This window comes from Molothrus aeneus, chromosome 2 (assembly GCF_037042795.1).
Source record: "Molothrus aeneus isolate 106 chromosome 2, BPBGC_Maene_1.0, whole genome shotgun sequence".
NCBI lineage: Eukaryota > Metazoa > Chordata > Aves > Passeriformes > Icteridae > Molothrus > Molothrus aeneus.
The window spans coordinates 1027181-1049050 of NC_089647.1; the positions used below are offsets into that span (position 1 = coordinate 1027181).

Sequence of the window (21870 nt, forward strand, 5' to 3'; positions counted from 1 at the left end):
GGAGTTAATGTCTCAGAAAATGGAGTGTTTGGGGATGAAATCCCTGGATTAATGAGCCCCCAGGCAGGCTGGGATCCCTGGCCCTGACTGAAGGCATTGTACAGGCTGGAGGCAGTGCCAGAAATCTGCCATTACCTCAGCCTGGCATTTCTGGGATCTGCCAAGGTCCCCAGGAGGATGGGATGGCACATTCTGGGGGCCAGGCTCCTTCAGCAGGGCAGCTGGAGGTGGTGCCCTGGGGCTGACCTGTGTGGGATGGGGCTCAGCAGCTCCTGCCAGATGGGCAGGGTGAGCTGAGGTGAGGCTTTAAACCTTCCCTTGCCAGGTTTTTATTGCTGGGCTCCAACCCACTCCTCTCACCGTGCTGCCACAATGTTATTTTTATTTTTTTTTAATTTTAATTTTTTTTTGCATGTTGTTGTTTTCTGGGCTTGGAAAAGCCCTTGGTGCAATTAGGAGCAGGAGGATGTTGGGCAGGTTATTCCTGCCGTGGCTTTGGGATGAAGCATCGCAGCTGTACCCTGACATTTTGGGGTAAAGGGTTTGATTTGTCAGCTCAGCTCAGGCAGTCTGTAGTGCTAATCCTGAGCAAACACAGCTCCTCTGTCAAGAGCAAGCCAGTTTGGCTTTCAGCTGTGAGTGAGCTGTGTCTGGGTGACTTTGGGAGCCTGTGCACAGCACACCCTTGGATTGTTCCAAGTCGTTCTCTGGGTGATGGGGATCAGGCAAAGCAGAGATCTCTCCTTTATAAAGACAGATATCTTTATAAAAAGAGGTGTATTTAATAAAAATTCACTTATTTTTATGTATTTAATAAAAATTCACTTATTTTTTTGCATTCTTAGGGAGCTGAGAGTGCGTGGCCATCACTGTGGTGCAGTGATGTGAGGCTCTGTTATCACACTCTGTGTTATCTGTCCTGTTATCAGCTGCAGACCCCAATAACTCTGTACAGCACTGTGGAGTGACAGCATACTGACAATCCATTGTTCCTGCAAACAAACCTGATCCAAGATTTTATTTAACTGCTTCTCAGTGTAATCTTCGGCACTACCCAAAAAAAAAAAAAAAAAGAAAAAAAAAAGTCACAGAGGCAAATTGACTCATTTGCTTTCTCATCCAGGGAAAACTTTGTTTATAATTTCCCTCAGTGCTATTGTTGAGCTGGAACAAGGTACGTTTTTAGTTACACTTAGTCAAGAGCCTTTCAGCAACAGTGGGAAGCAGTGGCTAAAAATACAATTTACCAGTTTTGCTATGGAGGCAAAGCAATTAATATTAAAAGTGGCCTTTTCACAGAAGAGTTCACGTTCAGAATGCATTTCTTTATTAAAGAGGCAGAGAAAAAACACAAAAAAAAGGCATGTTTGAGCCTCCTCCCCATGAGGTGCAGGGGTGGGTCCCTGCAGAGACCTGGAAATGCCCCTTTGTGCCAGAGTTAATTTTGCCAGGAGTAAATTCACGCCTTTCCCTGCCTGTTTCACCACAGGTTGCAGGGAATGGAGGCTTGGTGGCTTTTGGGTACATCCCCATGCACAGCTCTAGGATCTTTACCCTTCCTGAGCTTTGGGGGCCTTGTGGTGTCACTTTCAAACCACCCTGCCAACCACATCAGGGCCAGCAGGCTGCCTCGCTGCAGACAAAAGTTGATTTTCTAGGCTGTTCGCAGGTCTTTCAGCCCAGCCTTTTCCTTGTTCCTCCCTCCCAGGCATTGTGAGCTTGCTGGTAGAGCTGTGAGACCTTCACTGCTGTCAGGGCATCAGAGGGTAAAGCTGCAGGATTGTGGTTTGAAATTTGATCTGCTATTTATTTTCTTCTTCCTCCTCCAGTGATACTTGCATATCAGTTTCCTGGATGGGTTTGTTCTCTCACATTTAGTTAGTCATTTTATCTTTACCTGTTCCTCAACATATTTTCAGATTTTATCTCCATCCAATTTTATTTTTTTTTTTAAAAAAGCTTATTTTGAAAAGCCCTGACTGTGAATCTTTTTCCAGGATCTGCTCCCCTTCATTAACCAGCTGCCAACTGTTGCACCTGGCTGGATGTGCCACTCTTAATTACATGCACCGAGGAAACAAAACCAGGCTGTTTCTGCAGCCTGCATTTTTGACATTTTCTTCCTTCTAGGTGTTTGCTTTCACAGCTTTTCTTTTTTTGGTGTCACAATTTGTGCTGAAGCTGCTCCGTGCACACTTCTGTTAGCGTGCAGCCCTCCAGGAAACATTTTGGAGAGCAGAATTGTGCTTGCTGGGAGCAGGACCAGGCTGATGTGTCACTGTGCTGTTCCCTCCAAGGTGTTATGGAGCTTGCGGGAGCTGCAGCAGAAAGCAGAGTGAAGCCGATGTCTGAAATCTGGAAAACAACCAGGTGAAAATTGGGTGTAAAGCCCTGCTCTTCCCTCTGTCCCTGTCCTGTGTGAGCAGGAATGAGCTGGGTTCATTCCTGCAGTTCAGTCTGACTTGCAGGAAGATTCACTTCGTGTTTCCCATTAGGCAGCTCGTGTTCTGCAGCCAGCTGAATGGGTGCACTGAATGTGGCAGTTCCTTATCCTCTTGAGATAATCTGCTCTCAGGTTTGCATTCAGCACTTCTGAGGATGCCTCCTGTCAGCAATGTGCTGCCTTTTTTTTGTTATCCTGGCAGGATGGGGCGGTTTGGGTTGAGCTGACCCCGGGTGATGCTCACATCTGGATCCCCGTGTTTGCTCCTGCAAGGTTTGTGGTTTTCTCCTCTGACCTGCTGCAGCTCCTTGCATCCAGGAGCTGGGAAAGGGGAGGTTATGGATGAGCAGCACAAGGATGCAACCCTTGTTTCTGGATATTTCAAATGCCACGAGGATCTGCAGGAGTTCCTTCACCAGTATAATGCACTACGAAAAGAGTGAACAGTAGAAGAAATAATGAAGGAGCTTGCATTCCTTTCAGTGCTGACAGTGATGAATTAAAAAAAGCAAACTGAAACCTAGAAAAGGTTTCAGGTGAATTGGGGCATGGCAGAGCTGCTGCTCACCTGGCGCTGTGGGGTACAGGTGCTGCTGCTTTGGACATGCAGAACCAAGGAGAAATGTGTTTTATGGAGGTTTCCTTTCAGAGTGGCTGGGCAGGGGCACTGACACACTGGGCATCTCCTGCTGGTCCCTGAGCTCTGATCTGGGCTCTGGCAGCGCTGGCAGAGAGCAAGATCAAACCTCACCCTCATGGAAAGGAGCCACCACATTCCCCCAGGGAAACCACCTGGGAAAGATGAACAAAATCTGAGCAAAATCTCCTTTTCTGTCAGTGTTTGCTCTGGGCTCAGCACCTTTGGTGCTACACCCGTGGTGCTTCTCGTTTGCCATGTGAGATCAGAGGCACAGTGAGGAAAACCACTGCAACAAAGAGAACTAAAAAAAGCCAAGTTATATAAAATAAAGTTCCTTTGCTCTCTGTCTGTTGTGGAAGATTGTCATGGAAACATTTTCTTTCGGAGAATAAATTCGTTTTCTGTGAATAATGTCCACAGAGCTGAGGGAGAGAGTGTATTATTTATCTAGAACATCTTTACTGGAGACACTTTTTTCCTGGCTCCTGACAGTTGTAAATGTTTTATCTGCTGTGTTTTAAATCACTACAAAGGAGGGTTTTACCTGGGCCTCTAGAGCAGTGGCTCACAGGGATGGGCTGGTTGGGCTTTTCTCTTCCCTAAAGCCAAAGAGCTGAACTGGCACTAAATCAGGGCCTTCTTTAACTCCAGTTCTAAAATGTGAAACAGGGGCTGTTTAATGGGAAACACATCTCACAAGAAGATGGGAGATGGGAAGATGCTGGCTGCTGGAGTCAGGAGGGTGATTTATGGCTCATTTTCCCTGAGGAAAGTTTTCCCTGATAGCTGCTCCCACCTGGAGTTTAGAGCTTTCCTCCAGGGTTTTGCCATGTCAGGAGTGGGGGGTCAAAAAGCCCTTTTCTGAGAAACCAGGGAGATTTTGGACAGCAGTGCTCAATTTTAGCAAGGCAGAGCCATCTGTGGCAGGCACTCAGAGACAAGACTGCTCCTTGCAGGAAATGTCCCCGGCCCGGGGGCTGCTTTTGACAGGGATCTGCAAGGATTTCTCTGGGAACCTCTGAGTGCATCCTCGTGGATGCCTGTGCCTGGCTTTCTGCCACCAGCACTTCCATCAGCCTCTGCATAATCTCTCCTGACTTGTGCAGATATCCTGAGAGGCCAGGGAGGTAAAATTGTGCAGCTCTCCCTCACATTAAGTGGCTGCCCCATTGCTTAGCTGACCCAGGGAGCACTGAGAGGTTGCTGGGAGTGATTTCTTTCTGCCAAAGGCCAGACAGATCCCCTCTGTGACCCCCCTCAAGGTAAACCATAAATCAGGTTCCTTCCCATGGATGGGGGCTGTGCTGTGCTCCTGCTCCCCAGGCAGCGTCTGGCATCTGTGCCTGCTGCAAATGCTGCTGCTTTGGGCATGCAGAACCAAGGAGAAATGTGCTTTGGGCATGTAGAACCAAGGAGAAATGTGTTTTATGGAGGTTTCTTTTCAGAGTGGCTGGGTAGGGGCATGGTGTCAGCCCGCTTGCCTCCAAAGCATCTCCTGCTGGTCCCTGAGGTGGGAAAGCCTGGCTGTTCCAGGTGCCAGGGATGCTGAGAGGTCAGGATGTGTCTGTCTGTCTGTCCCTGTTTGAACAATGAGATGGGAGGGAAAGGGCAGCTGGCTCTATGGAAACGGCAGAGCAGAGCTCCAGGGAAGGATAATCACAGTTGCCTGTGGAGCATGGCACAAAGCTCCCCATAAATATGATGTAACAGACATGTTGAAGAGGAGTAGCCTGAGTTTGCCCAATTTACCTCTTGGGGTGTGAATTTTCATTTTATTCCAGAGCTTTCTCTTATCAGAAATCTTTCCCCCATGCAGGTGCTTGCAGGAAACCATGGAGTCAGTGCTCAGCATTCTCTTAATGAAATGTTTTATCATGTCAGTTAATACAACAAACAGTTCTTGGACCTCACACTGTTCTGAAGCTCTTCTCAGAACTCTTTCCAAAACTTCAGCATATTTTTTTTAATTACTGGATAGAGCAATCTAAGAATAGTCCCCAGTGCCCTGGACAGGTGTAATTAATACCTTTTCTTACTCACCAAATACATCCTGCTTATGCTTTTGGGGATTATGTTTAAGTTGGCTGTGCCACCAAGAGGCTTTAGGTTCATTTGCTTATCTAAAGTCCTCCTGAGTCCCTCTCTAGCCCTTTCTGTCGTGTTTGGGCTGTAGGGAATTGGTGGGGTGCTGTTTTTACCCCCTGGCAATCAGATCCTTTCCCTCCAGGCTAGCAGGAACCCCAAGTACATGAGCGAATGTGCTCCAAGTACATGAGTGAATGTACTCTGAGCTCCTCTCGTGTCTGGAGGAGTTTCTGTCTCTTCAGGGGCTGATTTCCAGCTTTCCTGGCTGCCTCTGGCCCGAGGCAGAGCCAGTGGCCTCCTGCCTGCTCAGACATTTATCCTGGGGTTGTGCATGGCTACACCCCAAACTCTTGGCTTTGTCGGGAAAAAAGGAAACATCCCAGTGACTCCTCCCCACCTTTTCTGATTGCTGATTTTACTACAATTAGAGCAAATGCTGGAACACCCTTTTCTGTAGTGCTTTATTTCCCAAGATCCTGAAACTTGCTGTATAAAAACCCACATTCCTTTACTGAGCTGTAAAATTTGCCAATCGGTAACAGTTAGAGAGAAGAATAAACTCTACCCAGAGAATGAAATTGGCATTTTCTAGTCCTTGGAGTTGGTTGTGATGAACAACTTGTTCTGTGCCTGGCTGGGTGATTGCCCAAAATGAGATGTCCTTGCAGGGGTTGGTTTTGGGACTGTGCTGGCAATTGTGCAGGATTCAGAGTCGGGGCTGTTTAATGTGATTTGAATTGGCCACCCAAAACCACCAGCTGCTTTTGAAAAGGGAGCTCAGATTTTTGTGGTGAGAACAGTGGTAAGTACAAAGCAAGCTGCAAGTGAAGCCAGACAGCTATGGCTGGGAACAAGGGAGGAAAGAAACTGAATTTATTGCTGCCTTGGGCAAAGCAAAAAGAAAGAAAAGCTGGAGATGGACTTGCAGTACTGATGGCTGCAGAATATCTCCGTGGTCTGGCTCTTTGTCTCATTCTCCTGGCTGAGGTCAAAGTGGACAGTAAAGGTTTGGGATTTGGGTGCAGGAGTCCAAGTTCTCAAAAAAAAAAAAGGAAAAAAAAAGAGGAAAAAGGCAAGGGGTTGTTCCTCCAACAGTGAAACAGTCCCTCTGATAGTTGAAGTTGCTTCTCCTGTGCTCTGTTGGTCTCCTGGCCAAATCCCACAGTTCTTGCTGGATTCTTTTTCCTCCCAATTCAGCTGAGCTCCCTTTGGCAGCAGCCAGCAGGAGCTGCCTCCTTCTTGGGCTGAGAACTCACAGAAGGCAACAACCCAAGAGGCTGGGGAAGTGGGGAAAGCTCTTCAAGAGCCCTCAAAATGTCACACCCTGATTTTGCAAGGCCATCCCCTGCTCTCTGCAGGGTTGAACATGTCAGAACATTATTTGCCAATAATGGTCAATGCAGTGGAGGTGCTGCTGCAGTTGTTTTTGCAGGCACTGCTCAGCAGCTGATGATTTTGGCTCCTTGAGGACTGAGGGGAGCAGCTCTGCTGCAGAGCATCCAGGCCATGAGCTGAACTGGCCCCGGGCAGGCAAATCCCTGCAGGAGCTCAGCTTCCTCAGCTGGGCTTTTCCCAAGGGTTGCCTGCAGGGGATGGGGATGGCTTGGACTCCTGAGCACCTGGAGGTTCCTCCTGCCCCAGCAGCAGCTCTGGGGAGCTTCCCAACAGGAGCTGCTGCCTCCTCTGGGTGGCCACAGGGATGGGGGGAGCCCCAGGGTGAGTGTGACCCCTTCCCTGCCTCGTGGCCATCCCATACCTGCTGACAAAGGGCGTGCAACAAGTGTCACCTCTGGCGGCAGCTCTGGCTCCCAGATTCCTCCAGGCAGCGTTTGGTCCCTGAAGCTGCTTCTTCTCAGGTTTATTTTCGCCCTGGGGGCCTTGCTGTGAGTGTTCCTGTGCAGTTTGGTGGCAGCCAGCCCCCTGCTGTCCCTGGCTGAGGCTGGGGAGCCCTCCCCGAGCAGGAGCTGGCAGTGTCCCCATCCCTGTCCCGTGCTGCTCTCTGCCTGGGGACACGTGTCCCCCTCCAGAGCCCTGCATCCGCTCCTCCTGGCCCTTCCTTCACCTGCTCTCCCGTGTGCTGCAGCCCAGCCTGGAGGGGTTTTGGAGAGCAGCAGCAGCAGTTGCTCATAGGATGTGTCACAGCAGAACCTTCAGGAAAAGTAATCCATTCCAACAGTGTGATTCTAGGACTCAGGAACCAAAAATATGGGCTATTACTCATCTTTGTATCTCATAACACAGAATAACCCAAAGCATTTATCTATTTACACAGCACAGCTTTAGCCAAAAAGCAGAATGTCAAGAGCCACTGTTGCTACATATTGAGAGTAATTACTTGTTTTATCATTTATTTTTTTATTTCTGTGCCAGTGTTGGCCAGGAACTCGAGTCAGGAGACTTGAGCTGGTCATGATGCAGGGACCAAGAGCCCCTCCTTGAAGCCTGGGAGAGCAGGGCTGAGTAACTGGCATGTCTTGAGTGGGCTGTGAAAGCTCCAGTGTGTTTGTTTGATGATTACCCAACATCCACAGGATTTTCTCCACCAAATGCTTTCCCCCTTCTGCATGAATGAAATCTCCAGGTGCATGCACACACATCCACCCTGCACAGGAGGCTCTGTGTGTTAGGTGTGTCTGGGCACATTTGATCCTTGCTCTGCCTCTGGATGAACTCAGAATCAGGGATATTTGGCTAAGTCAGCCCTGGGGTAACTCTGTGCAGAGTTTGATCCCTAGAACAGGGTATTTCTGGAGCACATCTGCTGCTCCCACCTTGGTCAGCTGTGCAGGGGGATCTTTTGGACCTGAGGGAAGGGGGAAAGGTGGCTCAGGGCTGGGGTGAATCCCAACACTGCCTTGCTCGTGTGCTGGCGTTGCTGGGGTGCCTGCCAAGGTGCCTATCAAAATTAGGGGAAGAGTTTGTCCTTAAGGCACAGAAAGCTCATTCTTGGTGGTGGTGGAGGAGCCCTCCAGGATTCCCATGGCTGGCTCTGTGTTGTGTGTTCAGGGGGTTGCTGCACCTCCACAGCTGAGCTCAGGTGGGCAGCACGTGTGGACATTCATGATGTGATTTTTGTATAAATGTGATTTTTGTATAACGTGATTTTTGTATAATGTGATTTTTGTACAATGTGCTTTTTGTACAATGTGCTTTTTGTACAATGTGCTTTTTTGTCTCAGTGAATTAGAGGTGCCCTACCAACATCAATAATAGATGGCTGCTCCATACTGCTACCACTCCCATGCTTTGTACCTTGCAGCTGTGATAAAGGCCAGCTTTTAATTTATTTTTTATTTAACTTTTGCAGAGGCTGTGTTGTTCTGCCAGCGTACAGTGTGGTATCTCCTGTTTGTGTGACCTGTGAATCCGTTTGTCCTCACCAGAGTAGCTCCTGTGGTTTGCTGTCTAAACACTCCTCTGTGCTCAGTTCCATCTCATCAGCTGAAAGAATGCACTAATTTCAGTCTGTTTCCTTGGTGAATCACCTGGGCCTTTCAGAAGGGGTGGAACCCAGCTCTGATTTACCTGCTGTTTTATCTGATGGCTAAAGGATGTCTCTTTGGTGTCAGTAGTCAGGAATGCCAGGTGTTTGTGGTCCTGAGCTCACCCAGGCAGCTCGAGCATGGTGCTCACCTCACCTCTTTGTCAGGAGGATTTTGCCATGGCAGGAACACACTCAGCCAACAGCACGCTCAGCACTGTTGGCTCCTGGCTCTCAGCCCACACTAGGAAACCCAAATTCCTGCAGTTTTACCCTTCCATCCCAAGGCATTCGTGTCACAGGGGAGGTGCATCCCTGAACATTTCCAGGGATGGAGCAGCCACATGTCTGAGCATCCTGTGCCATGGCCTCAGCACCCTCACAGCCAGGAATTCCTTCCCAATATCCCACATAACCCTGCCCTCTGGCAGTTTGAAGCCATTTCCCTTGCCCTGTTCCTCCAAGCCCAGGAGAGAGAAAAGGAAGAAAAAAAGAAATGTGCCAGGAGAGCGGTACCTCAATGGTTTTGCTTTCCATAGGATGTTTTGATGCAAATCACGCAAAGCCAACGCTTGACTGTAGTTTAAGGAAATTGTAATGAAAGGATATCATCTCCAGTCGTGTACTGGAAGCCAGGAAAAGCCAAAACCAGCGCTTAAAAGTTGTAAACACCAGCCTGGAGGCTTTCTGAGCGAGCAGCCACCATAAATGCCCAGCCTGAGGCGTGTCAAGCGTTTGTGGGTGGTTAGTGGGATTGTCCCCTCTCCTGTGTTCCTGATTTCCTTGCAGTGGTTTTGGAGAGTCATTGTAAGAGGAAATAAAGGGTGGAAGAGCAGCTCTTCTTCCTCTGACCTGTGCAGCTGTGCCTGAGGTGCTGCAGAGCTGAGAGGGGACATCCTTGCGACCTCTGGTCGTTTGTGCAGCCTTGGAGCAGCAAACCACGGCTGTGCCAGCTAACAAGCCCCCGTCCTGCTCCCTCTTTAGGTGGCAGTGAAGGTGATTGACAAGAAGAGGGCCAAGAAGGACACGTATGTCACCAAGAACCTGCGGCGCGAGGGGCAGATCCAGCAGATGATCCGCCACCCCAACATTGCCCAGCTGCTGGACATCCTGGAGACTGAGAACAGCTACTACCTGGTCATGGAGCTGTGCCCTGGCGGCAACCTCATGCACAAGATCTACGAGAAGAAGAGGCTGGAGGAGCACGAGGCGCGCAAGTACATCCGGCAGCTGATCCTGGCCGTGGAGCACCTGCACAGGGCTGGCGTGGTGCACAGGTGAGCTGGGAGAGCCCCTCGAGGGGGGCTCAGCTCCCCTCAGGGTGTTTGTGTGTGCTGGGAGATCTGCTTGTGCTCCTGAGGGCTCTGTGGGTGCTGCTGCTGGTGGTGTTTGGGTGCTCTTCCCTTGGGCTGCACCAGCAGCTCCTCAGCCAGGAGCTGGACTCCATGGCCCTCAGGGATCCCTTCCAGCCCAGCACTGTCACCCTGATTTTTAAAGATTTTCTAAGCCTTCTGATGTTGACATTCTTGTCGTGGACTTTCTCACACACTTTTTCTAAATAACTCACTGTTTTGCATTCTTTTATGGAGGAAGAGAAAGTTGATGGGCTGTGGGTCTGTCCAGTGTCATTGGAGAGGTGGCACTGTCACCCTCCAATCCACTGTCACTCTTGGAAATCTATAACTATTAGAGTTAAATATAAAATATATATAAATATATAAAAATAAAAAAAATTATAAAAAAATATAAAAACCTTTTACCTTAGAAAGAACAGCATTGTGTTGTTTCATGTCCCGTAGTGACACAAATATCCTATAGGATATTCTGTGGTTCTGTGCCACTAAAGAGAAGGTACAGTCCCAAAGCAGGGCCCTTTCACTCCCCAAAGCTCTGCCCCAAGAGGAGAGCAGGAGGAAATAATGAATTATTTCAGTATTTCTTGGAGAAGGTGGTTGTGCAAGCCCTTGTGCCACTGGTGGAAGTGCAGCAGGGTGGGGGCTGAGCTGGTTTGCCCAAAGCCTGGCAGTGCTTAAAGTTAAATAAAAAATCCCCAGCAGTCCCTGGCTCCTGCTTCCCTGCTCTTTGCACTTTTCCATCACCTCAGCAGGGCCTCACAGGATGGAGAGAGCCAGAGCACTGTGCAGCATCACCTCCTTTCCCTAGCACCTTCATCCACAGAATCACAGGACGTGCTGGGTTGGAAGGACCCCCAGGGATCATCCTGGCCCTGCTCTGGACACCCCAAAAATCCCACCCCGTGCCTGGCAGAGTTTTCCAGTGTTCTGGGCTGAGCTGGGTGATGCCACACGATCCAGTTTGCCCAGAGTGCCACAGGATTCTCCATTTGGTGCCTGCTGTTTGGCATGTTGGCTTTGGTAACTTCCAGCCTATTAATTCTGAGCCTTTTCCAGCCTCTCCTTGAGCTCTGTGCATGAGCAGGACGTGCATCTCCTGGCAGGGGGATGCTGTGCAGTTCACCCGGGCCCCAGGGGGAACGGGAGAAGCTCAGCAGGCAGGAAGATGATGCATAAAGGGTGGCTGGGAGGGTGCAGGTGGAGATGTCACCTGTGGCTGCCTGTCCCTTTCTCCTCTCTGCTGCCATGGAGACAGCAGGGTGGTGGGCAGGCTGGACCTTTGGAGCCAGCACCTCTCCTCTCCCGTTCCTGGGTGTATTTATAGGGAGCTGTGCTAAGAAGGAGGCTCTGCTTGCTAAATTTGGCCCAGCTGGTGTTAAGTCTGGCCTCCCACACAGTTCCCATCTGATGCTGAGCAAGTTGTGTGGGCCCCCATCCATCCTCCTGGCTCCTGTGGGCAGGCTGCAGGAGCCAGACATCTGAAAATGCTGCTCAGGAGCTGCCTCTGGTAGCTGCCCACAGCCAGCCCCTCCAGCTGTGCCCAGCTGTGCGCTGAGCTGCCCACCCACCCCTGTGCAGTGTGGGTGCAGCTCCACATGCTCTGAAATCTGCTTTTTCCCTTGCCTTGGGGCTCCGTGTGCTCCCTGGGACCCATCAGGGATATCTGCCTCTGGTCCCACCTCCAGCTGCGTTCCAGGTGCCCCTGTCACAGGAATATTTGAGCAGTCACCAGGCTCTCTGTCAGCCTCAACACTGCTGATCTCTTTCAATTATTAAGGCCACAGCTTGAGGCAGGGACAAGGAAGAGGTTTTACAGCTTTCAGGGATCAGCTGATACCCAGTATTTAGACAGAAGGAGAGATAAAGGAAATAAATCTGTTAAAATCTGTAAATCCAGTTTCTGAGATGGGCAGAGGAAAAGCAGGCAGGAACAGACGAACATGTTGAGGTTTTAGGGGCAGGATTGGGTCAGCAGCAGCAATTCCTCTCCCTGCAAAATTCACCTTCTGCACAGGGGCCAAGGCACTCACAGGGGGCTGGCAGGCTTGGCTCTGGTCCTGTTCTCCTGCAGAGAGGACTCAAACCCACATTTTGTGCAAAAACAGCTTGTTCCCTCAGCACAGGCTGGAATCAACAGGCTGCTGTGGTGAGAGGGAGGCAAGGCTTTGGGGCCAGGGAGAGCCTGAGTTCCCCTGTGGATGCTGAGTTCCTGTGTAGATGCTGAGTTCCTGTGTAGATGTTGAGTTCCTGTGTGGATGCTGAGTTCCCTGTGTGGATCCTGAATTCCCTGTGTGGATGCTGAGTTCCCCTGTGGATGCTGAGTTCCCCTGTGCATGCTGAGTTCCCCTGTGCATGCTAATCCCTGCCCCACAGGCAGCCTCCTGCATCCACCCTGTTTCTCAGATCACTCCTTGGGAGGCCTCCATACAGTGAATGAGCAGGTCTAATTCTGCCCAAAGTGATAAAACCTGACAGAATCATGCCTGCCAGCATTTTCTCTGGCTTAACCCATTCAATGAGTTGTCTTATCCTGCAAGCAAAGAGTGGGGAGCCTGCAGGAAAAGCCCTGGTGGTGTGATCTGGGTTTATTCTCCCTGAGCAAGCGAGGGAGGAAAATTAACAATTACCTCAGGAGCTGTCCTTCAGCATCTCGGGCCTCTGACTGTGGCAGCTCTAAAAACAGGCTGCTCAATCAGCTACTGAGAGAGGGAGGGGAAAAAATAGTGCAGGAGTCTGATTCATTCCCTGCCTGGCTGCAGTGGCACTGTTCTCTTGTTGTTGTTGTTGTTGTTGTTGTTATTTTTACAGCAGGTAAAAATACCAGCCCTGCCATGTGAGTGGTGATGAGGGGGTGTTGGATTTGGCCACGTGTGGAGCAAACTGCAGCATCCCCAGCCAGGAAAGGGCTGCTGGTTGTCCCTCCAAAATGCTTCCCATGGAATGGGGCAGGGCCCTGGGAAGATTTTTGGTGGCACTTTTTGCTCCATTGCAAACAAACAAAAAAAAAAAATCTCAGGTTTTGTCTGTGTTATTTGGGGAGTGGCGTGGATGGTCTAGCCTGTCCCACTTGGGGTGAAAAACTCCAGATGGAATGAAAGTGGCATGAAACTGGCCTGTGTTGCTCAGAGAGCTGCATGGATTCCAGTCAGAGAAGGGAAGCACTGAGATCACTGCTCCTTGGACAAGAGCAGGCACCCAGAATTCGGGGAAATGCTTTTGTTAGGAGGCACTGATGTGTGAGCAGCCTGAAATTAAAGAACTCCAAGAAGCCTCATTTTTATTTAGAGGTGTAAAAATACTCCCAAACTCATTTTTGGCTGTGTGGATGTATTTTAAAGTTCTAAATATGTCATGTGCTGAGGTGGGTGAAGCCTGCAAGTTCCAGGGTGCAGGAGCTGCTGCATCTTTGCTGAGGGGTGCCCAGGGTTCAGAGCTCCTGGGCTGCTCACTGAAAGAAAAATGCCACTATTCTATTTATATTCCCATGCTATCATTTGGGTTGCTTTCCCTCTATCAGGAGAGCTGCTAAAAATACGCTTGCCACAAGCTCAGCTGTGAATCAGGTAGGAATATTTATCTTTTCCTCCCCCTGACAGGGGAAAACAGAACCAAATGGCAGGCTCTGGTGGAGCTTTCTCCTGGCAGAGGGTGTTTACACAGGTCCTGGTGCTGTCAGCAAGCAGCATGAGCAATGAGCCCTCTGGGAGCACCAAGACAGCGGGGAAAATGAAGTGGAAGCCTTGGTGCCTGCCACTGCATCCCACAGGAAATTCTCAGCCACCCTTTTAAAGGCACTGTAGCAGAGCTCAGGCCCATGCAGGGCAGTTACTGTCAAAGGGAAGCACTGAGTGCTGTGTTGGTAGCAAAGGTGTTTCCCTGCATTGCCCTTTTCCTGCCCCCCTGGCAGCAGATTCCTGCCTCCCACTGCCCTGTGCTGATGAGAAGCAGGTCAGGAGCTGAAGGAGATGAAAACCCTGGAGTTCTGGGCAGAGTTAGGGGGTGCCACACGCTGCAGTTTGCTCAGAGTGCCACAGGATCCCTCCTTTGGTACCTGCTGCTTGACATCTTGCCTTTGGTAACTCCCAGCCTGTGAATTTTAAGTGCCAGCAGTCTGGCTGCTGATGCAACATTCATGACAGACCCTGCTCTGCAGAACAAACTCTCCTTTTGGAGCCTGGGGCTCTGCTTTATTTCAGATCTCAGAATCACCTTTGGCCATTCTCCCTTGGAGTGCTCTGGTACAAGCAAACTAAACATCATTTCAGTGAGGATAATGGGCCAGATTCCTCTTTTACAGAGGCAGCCACACGGAATCCAGTGGCAGAAGAGTTGGGCTCAATGATATTCTGATATCAAAGCCTTTGAAATGTGTGTTGGTACATAAATATGGTGATGAACCCGAATCTCTGCAACCTCCCCAGCTCTTGCACAAGGCTTGGCCTTGAGATTTGATGGTTAAGAAGTGATTTTCTGTGATTAAAACCAAGATTCAGGAGAGAGCAGCCAGCCACTGCTGCTGTGCAGCTGCTTGCTGGTGAAGCCTTCCCTCTCATCCTGCCTCCCCCAGACAAGAAACAAAGTGTGAAATGCAAAACTTCCCTTTTGCAGCCTGCCATGCCATGGGATAAAGAGCTCTGGGAGCAGCCCATGGGGTCACTTGCTCCAGGGATCCACTTGTGTTCCTCTCTGGAGGCCCTTGGGGGCTCCAGGGTGGTACAAAGAGAGAAAGCAGCCCCAAGGACAGCAGGACAAACTCCCCAAGGAGCTCAGCCCGTGGAGATGGAGTATTTTAAATGCAGGGAATGCCAACTGTGTGCTGCCAGCTCCAGAGCTGAGGAGACAGAAATATCTGCTGTGGGAACACAGCCTGGCCTTCCTTGCCTTCATTTTCCCTAGATTTAACTAATTTCTCCCAAAGTTAGACACTCCCAGCATCTGGGAACTGATCCCTTAGGCAGAGGTGGCACTTCTTGTTCCTTTTGCATTTAATGCCTGAGAGCATTTTTAAGTATTTCAGCAATGAATGATCAGAATTGGCTTATGGGGGGAAAACCCATAAATAATCCTTCAAAAATCCTTGTGTTTTTTGGGGGTTTTTGTTTTGTTTGGTTGGTTTTTTGGGGTTTTTTTGGGTTTGTTGTTTTGTTTGGTTGGTTGGTTGGTTGATTTTTTGGTTTTGTTTGGTTTGGTTTGGTTTTTTTGGTTTCTTTTGTTTGCTTTGATTTGGGTTATTTTTGTTTTGTTTGTTTGGTTAGGTTTTTTGTTTGGTTGGGTTTTTTTTTGTTTTGTTTTGTTTTGTTTTTTGTTTTTTTGGGTTTTTTTGAGGAGCTGTGTCAGTAAAGGAACCAGATCAAATTGACTTCAGGGAGGGAAACTGAAAGTGTCCAGAGTTCCTGCTTTGTTGCAATGGAAAAAGAAACACACAAAGGAGACCTGCATTTCATGCCCTGTGTGATAAAGGGTTTGGGACATTAAAAACAGAACCATTAAAACTCAGTGAAAGGTGGTTCAGGGTTTGGAGCACAAGTCTGAGGGGCAGCTCAGGGGAGCCTCCTTTGGTAAAAGACAATTTGAGTTTGTATTGGACAGAAGGGGCTCAACGAAGCATTTAGGGTGCTCAGGGAGATGGGTCCTGAAGCAGGGCTGCACCTGGCCTGTAGCAGCACACAGGGAAATGTGGCAAAGCTCCTGTTGTGCTGGTGCTGCTCCAAAAACCAGAGCTGTGCAGCTGGGGTGGACAGAAACCGGTGCAGATGGGCCATGGGATCAGTTACCACTCTCTGCAGATCTGCTGGGAGCAGACAGATGGGTAAACAGCTTTAACCAGCCCTGACTGCACCCTGTGCTGAGGCAATATTTACCTTTCTATCTTCTTCCTCTGATGGCTTTCAGATGCCCTCTAATATTTACCTTTTGTTCCTTTACCTTGGATCCTTTAACAGACCTTTTCTGGTGTTTGTGGTTATCCCCCTGTCACTCCTTTGTTTTTCTGATTGCCTGGGTGGCTTTTCTCCTTCACTTACAGCTGCTTTTTTCCCCTTTCCTTGCCTTTAAAGGCTTGCTTCTTCTTAGCTAATATTTCATCTACTCAGAGCTTCCAAATGCTCTTTCTCTTTGCTTTGAGGTGCTGTCCTGAGCGTTGCAGTGCTTCTGTTGGTTCCAGTTTCATGTGGGGTTTTAGAGGTGGTGGGGAGGGGTTGTTTTGTACTTTTGTGTCTTTCCCAGACCGGGTTTTTTTCGGAAGTCTCTGCTTTAAGTTCCCAGCCCTGATGTTTTCCTGGAGCCCAATCCCACAGTTTGTGAGAGCGTCCCCCTGCAAGCAGTGAAGATGGGAGAGGGGAAGGCCTGAGCCCTTCTCTGGCAGCAGGAGGGGTTGATCCCAATCCTTCTGCCAGGGCAGGCTGTCCCTGCAGTGAGCCCTTTTCCAGCAGCCCTGCTTGCCCTGCCAGGGAAATGCCTTGGGGAGGATGTGCAGGAACCCCTGGGACATTGCCAGAGGAGGGGATGGAATCACAGAGGGGTTGGAATGGAATCTTGGAGGGGTTTGGCTTGGGAGGGACCTTAAATCCCATCCAGTGCCATGTCCAGGGACACCTCCTGCTGTCCCAGGGTGCTCCAAGCCCTGTCCAGCCTGGCCTTGGACATTCCAGGGATCCAGGGGCAGCCACAGCTGCTCTGGGCACCCTGTGCCAGGGCTTCATCACACTCCCAGGGAGGAATTCCTGCCCAGAATCCCCCCTCACCTTCTGCTTTTAAGTTATTTTTGAATTAAATCCCTCCTGTGTAGGTAGGTCCTTGTGGTCCCTCTGATGAAGTGAGGGTCATCCTTCATCCTGCCCATTCCTCTGCCTCTGTTGGTTTGAAACTCAGCATGGGCATGAAATGAAACAAAGAGGAGCATTTTGGAAAAGGCTCTGAGTCTTTCCTTCACAGTTCCCTCCTTGTGGAAGTGCTTGGCTTGCTCTGCTTGGGTTCCTTGTCTTGTTTTCTTAAGCCTGGGATCTCCATCTGTGAAGAAGGTGTCTTCCATCCCTTACAAAGGCAAAACAAACAGCATGGACGTCACTGACTCCCCATGATTACACTGATGACTTTATTATCCAGATTTTTCCCTTTTTTTTTTCTGCTGGGAGAAGCATGACTGTGGATATCCCAGCATGCTGATTATTCCAAATATTTCCTGTCTGGATGGGAGTAAAAAATCAGTGTGGTGAAGACTTAGCCAAGTGTTAGAAGTCATGGATGAGCTGTGGAGCAACCAAAATTATATTTTTCACATTGTGCTTCATGCTCAGGCTGCACAGCTTGGGCTTTTGGGGTGATCTTCTGGGGTTTGGCATTGGACAAACCATTTCCACCCCTCAGCCTTGGATTTTAGCTGTGCAGTGTGGGAACAGCTGTGGTGAGTTCTGCAAGGAGTTTGGGTGCTCACAGCAGGCTGATTCTGCTCTCTCCCATTTGGCTCCTCCAAACTCAGGTTTATCCTTTGGCTGTGAGGAGAAAGGAGAAAATGACCTCCAGTTCCCAAAACATGCTTAAAATGTTTCCAGTTTGTAAGTTTTCTGTAAACTTCCAGTACTTAGGGAACTCTTAGAGCCTGGTTAATTACAGGATGTACTGACAAGTGCTTGTAATGTCATTTTGTGCCTGAAGAATAGGTGGGAAGCAGAGTGTGAAAGCACTGTTAATTTTGGGCAGGATGCATGGGGCTCTCTGCTTTCACTGTGGAACTGTGTGTGCTGCTTTCATTGTACATTTGATTATAGACAAGCCTTGCACATACACTGATAAGAGTCAGGCAAAGCTGCTTCATTATTTTGGAGACTGACTCAAAATATTTTCTTTCTTTCAGAGACTTGAAGATAGAAAATCTGTTGCTAGATGAAGACAACAATATCAAGCTTATTGGTATGGAACCAGTTTGGCAATTCCAGTAATTAAAATTGTTAGTTTTATAAAGAGAGGTTTTTGAGGCTTCATAATCCCCCATGTGACAACTGCTAATGTTGCTGCAGAGAGGAGCTGAGAGAGTATAGATAGCAATCAAGCTGTTCCTGACAGCATTTTGTGAAAAAAACCCATCCAAATAATTCAGATTTAACTGGGGATGGGAATAATCCTACATCTCAAACCCACATCTTTCATACTCAAATGGGGAGCTCGGTAAGGAATTTAAGAATTGACACCACAGGAGTGCTTTATTTTATTATCATGATCATTTCTTATTTGCCAGGGGCTGCATTCTGCCCCCGTGAACATATGCTTCCACTGAAGTCAGTGGGAGTTGCTCACATTTTTAGCAGCTGGCAAAATGTGGCCCTATATTTATATTTGTTACATTTGCTTCCAGCACCCAGGACAGAATTGGTTGAGAGGGCTGGTAAGGAATAAAAAAGATCAACGGTGGAGCCTCGATTGTGTTTAGGTCTCAGTTGTGTGTGGAGCTTGATTCATTCAAGCTGTGCAGGCATTTCAGATTAATCCTTGCTGGGGATCGTCTCTCACTGCCTTGCAGAGCTCCCATTAATGTTAATGTGGGCATTGAAAAGAAAATATTCCTCTCGTGAAAGAAGTGCCAAACATCTGTTTGTGTTTCTGCCCGTGCCTGCATTCAGTGTCTGTGGCTGCAGCCTTAAAAACTCAACTTCCAAAACTTCCATGGGCTGAGGAAACTACTTGGCATTGAAACAGCCAGGTCAAATGGACACTCACTGTCAGGTTTACAGTAGCAGCAAATGGGGAGGATGATGAGGGAAGTCTGAAACGCACAGCTTCTACCTTGGGAATTCGGGGTTGGGAATGCCACCCCGACTGCCAGGGACTCTGTGGGAGGTGGCAGCAGAGAGAACTGTGTGCTGCCTCAGCTGAGGGCCAGGAGGGCACTGAGAGGTGGCCGTGAGTCATTCCCCAGGGCTGATGGAGAGCCCCCATCGCCCTGATTCAGCAGGTGGTCTGCACCAACAGCTGATGGATTTAAGGAACTCGCATCGCTGCCCTGTTCCTGGGGGTCTGATTGGAGCTTGGCAGCCAAACCAAGCCCTTCCCAGATGAAGCACGTGCAGGTAAAGCTCACGAGCCAAAATGAGGACTCCAGCCTTGTGTCTGCAGTTTGCTTTGGCTGCGTGGAGGGGTCTCCTCACAGTGGGTGGTGGGGGAAGGATAAAGAGAAGAGAAGTTTGGTCTTCCACAGCCTCAATAAATTGTCCTCAGCTCTGCAGCCTGATGTTCAGGCAGGGCAGGCAGTGTGTGTACTAAAACATAGCAATCAAATCTCACCACCCAAGTGATTCCCATGATTAGAGCTGATGGCTTTGTTAGGGTGTTGCAGCAAAAGAAAGGCTGCAATATTTTGTGCAGCCTGCCTTACTAGAAGTGATCACATCACACAGTCCTCCCCAGGAAGGTTCCTCAGGAGGGAAGAACATGTTTGGAGGGATTAAAGTGCTGCTTCTCGTGCCTGGGAGAAGAGACTGAGCTACAAAGCCATCTCACATTACCTGCTGTGGTGTCCATCATTTGTACAGCAGCAGACACAGGAGCAGCTCTTGAAAATAAAAACATTGCTCTTGTAAGAGCTGTGCAAGGAAGAACAGAAGGTGAAATGAAGATTGAAGGTGGGATATTGAAGTCCCTGCTTGTTCATGCATTTCAGGGAGACCTGGATGCCTTGAGCCCTCAGCTGCCCCGAGGGCACCTTGGGTTGGTTCCTCCTTTTGCCTTCGTGACAAGGTGGTTTAGAACCTGCTCTCAGATATTCTTCCTGGAAGAATTCCCTCTGAGAGGACTCTTGGCAGTCTGTAAATCAGCTTGAAGCACACCAGGACTGGAGCTGTCGGAGGGAACCATTCCCTGTTATCTCCCAGCCCGCGTGGTCGGTGCCAGAGCACGCAGGGTTCCTGGAGTCCTGCTGGCACACCCAGCCCTGCTGAGCCCTGTGGAGCTCTGCTGGTCCAGGAGCTGCTGTTTCCCAGCTCCTGCCCTGCGCTGGCTGGCAGAGCTGCAGGGCTGGCCCTGCACCCCCAGCCTGGTGTGGATTCCCTGGGGTGCCGAGGAGGAGCGGAGCGATGCCACGATGATTCCCTGGCACGGCAGTGGGGCTGCTGCAGCTCCCGTGGGAAAATAGTTGCTTTGGGAAAGCCAAGTGTGGCCTTTGATCTGAATTCTGGCCTTTGCTGGACTCCCAGAAAGGGAGAGGCAGGCAAGGTTATCAGTGCTGGTGGTCTCACTGCTCTCATGGAGATCAGCAGTGCATCCTTAATAAGAACAATAAAAACCACACTGTGACCACCATGTGCTGACACAGTGCTGATAGCAATATCCTCATTTCCATGGCCTTGGAACCCCTGTCCCCAGCATGCTTCCATTTGCACACATTCTGCATTTCAGCAGGGGGAAAAAAAAGAGGCATAGGAGCTGAAATGAATGAGCTGAACGAGTGAATAAGGGGTTGACAATTGAAGCAAATAAGAGAATGAAAAGCTCTGGTAGAGCACCCCTCCTCTGATACTGGTGAAGGGCTGCTGATTGACATCAGCACAGAGCACAGCCCTTGTACCCTGGGATTGTCAAACATCGCACTTGGAGCTGGCCTGACACAGCAGGCTAAGGACCAGCAACAATTCTGTGTGCAGATGTTATTTCCAGGAGTTTCTAAAAGTATTTCGCAGCTGACAGAACTCAGCTCAGGCCACAGCTAATGAGCACCTTAATTAAGGTAATGGATCCTCTGCAGTATTTGTGGAAGCCCCAGGGATGATTAAGCAGTGCCCAGAGATAATTGTTTTTCCATCAGAGGCAAATTCTCCCTTCAGCTGTGACAGTGTTCTCCAGGAAAACCCCTCTTCAGCTGTGAAAGATGGGATTCCTGTCCCCCTGTGCCTGCCTGGCCCTCGGGGATGCAGGGATCCAGATGCAGGGATGCAGTTGCCACCCTTTAGCCACTTCCAGTCACTGTGATAATTGCATTTTTTTGGTGGCAATTTTTGTATCTTTGCCTGGTTTAGTGGGGGAATGAGGCTTATGTGTCTACCCTGCTTCTAATCCCTTGAGGAACTCCTCAAATTTCACCCAAATCTGATTTTCAGCAGGGTGAAAGCTAAAGGACAGGCCAGCACTGCAAGTCCAGTGCAAATAAGTGTGCAGGTAAGGACAAAAAGCCACAAATTAATGCCTGAGAGAGGATATTGAGGAGCTAATCAGAGGTCAGTGGTGGTTTTCAGACATTCACAGAATATTCTGAGTTGGAGAGGACCGCAAGGACCCACGAATCCAACTCTTAATAAATGGGATTTGTTGTTCCCTGAGCCCACCTGAGCCTGCAGCCACAGCAGGGCTGCAGCAGAAAATTTGGGAGCACCCTTGGGAAGCTGCAGCCCCTGCTGCTGAGAGGCTCCCTCTGCTCTCCAGTGCCAGCCTTAGCCAGCCCCTCCTTTTTACTGCCACAAAAGAGTGTCAGGTGCACCCAGGCACCAGAAATTCAAGGCAGAATTCAGGGAGAGAGCAGCTAAATCGAGAAACTTCCCCCTCCTGCTCCGAGACCTCCGTGTGCTATTCCAGAGCTGGACCCTGTGTTTGTGCATCACCACAGCAGCCCCAGAGTTTTCCACCTGAGGGCTCATTTATACTCAGATTTTGAAGAAATTCCCCTTGACCTTGTCCCTGCCCAGCATCCTGCAGCAGTGGGGCAGCCTGAGGTGGCTCAGGGGCTGGGACAAGCTCAGCTCTGGTTGTTGCCATCCAGCTGCCAGGGAAATGGAGCTGCTCCGTGTGTGAAATGGAAAATTTGGCACGTTCTAAGGCTCCTCTTATTGTTTGTTGGTTATTTAGCACCTCGTGGAAGCAAATTGCATCAAATTTTTGCGTGCAG

At 49.5% G+C, this 21870-nt stretch overlaps 1 protein-coding gene across 2 annotated transcripts in view; it reads left to right on the top strand.

Moving 5' to 3' along the window:
• Positions 1-21870, top strand: part of HUNK (hormonally up-regulated Neu-associated kinase) — a 42363-nt gene that overhangs the window by 3671 nt on the left and 16822 nt on the right. For both annotated transcript variants that reach the window (XM_066571838.1, XM_066571839.1), the window contains exons 2-3: positions 9634-9926; positions 17857-17912. In XM_066571838.1, coding sequence (XP_066427935.1) covers positions 9634-9926; positions 17857-17912 — 349 coding nt within the window. The remainder of the gene's footprint in view (positions 1-9633; positions 9927-17856; positions 17913-21870) is intronic.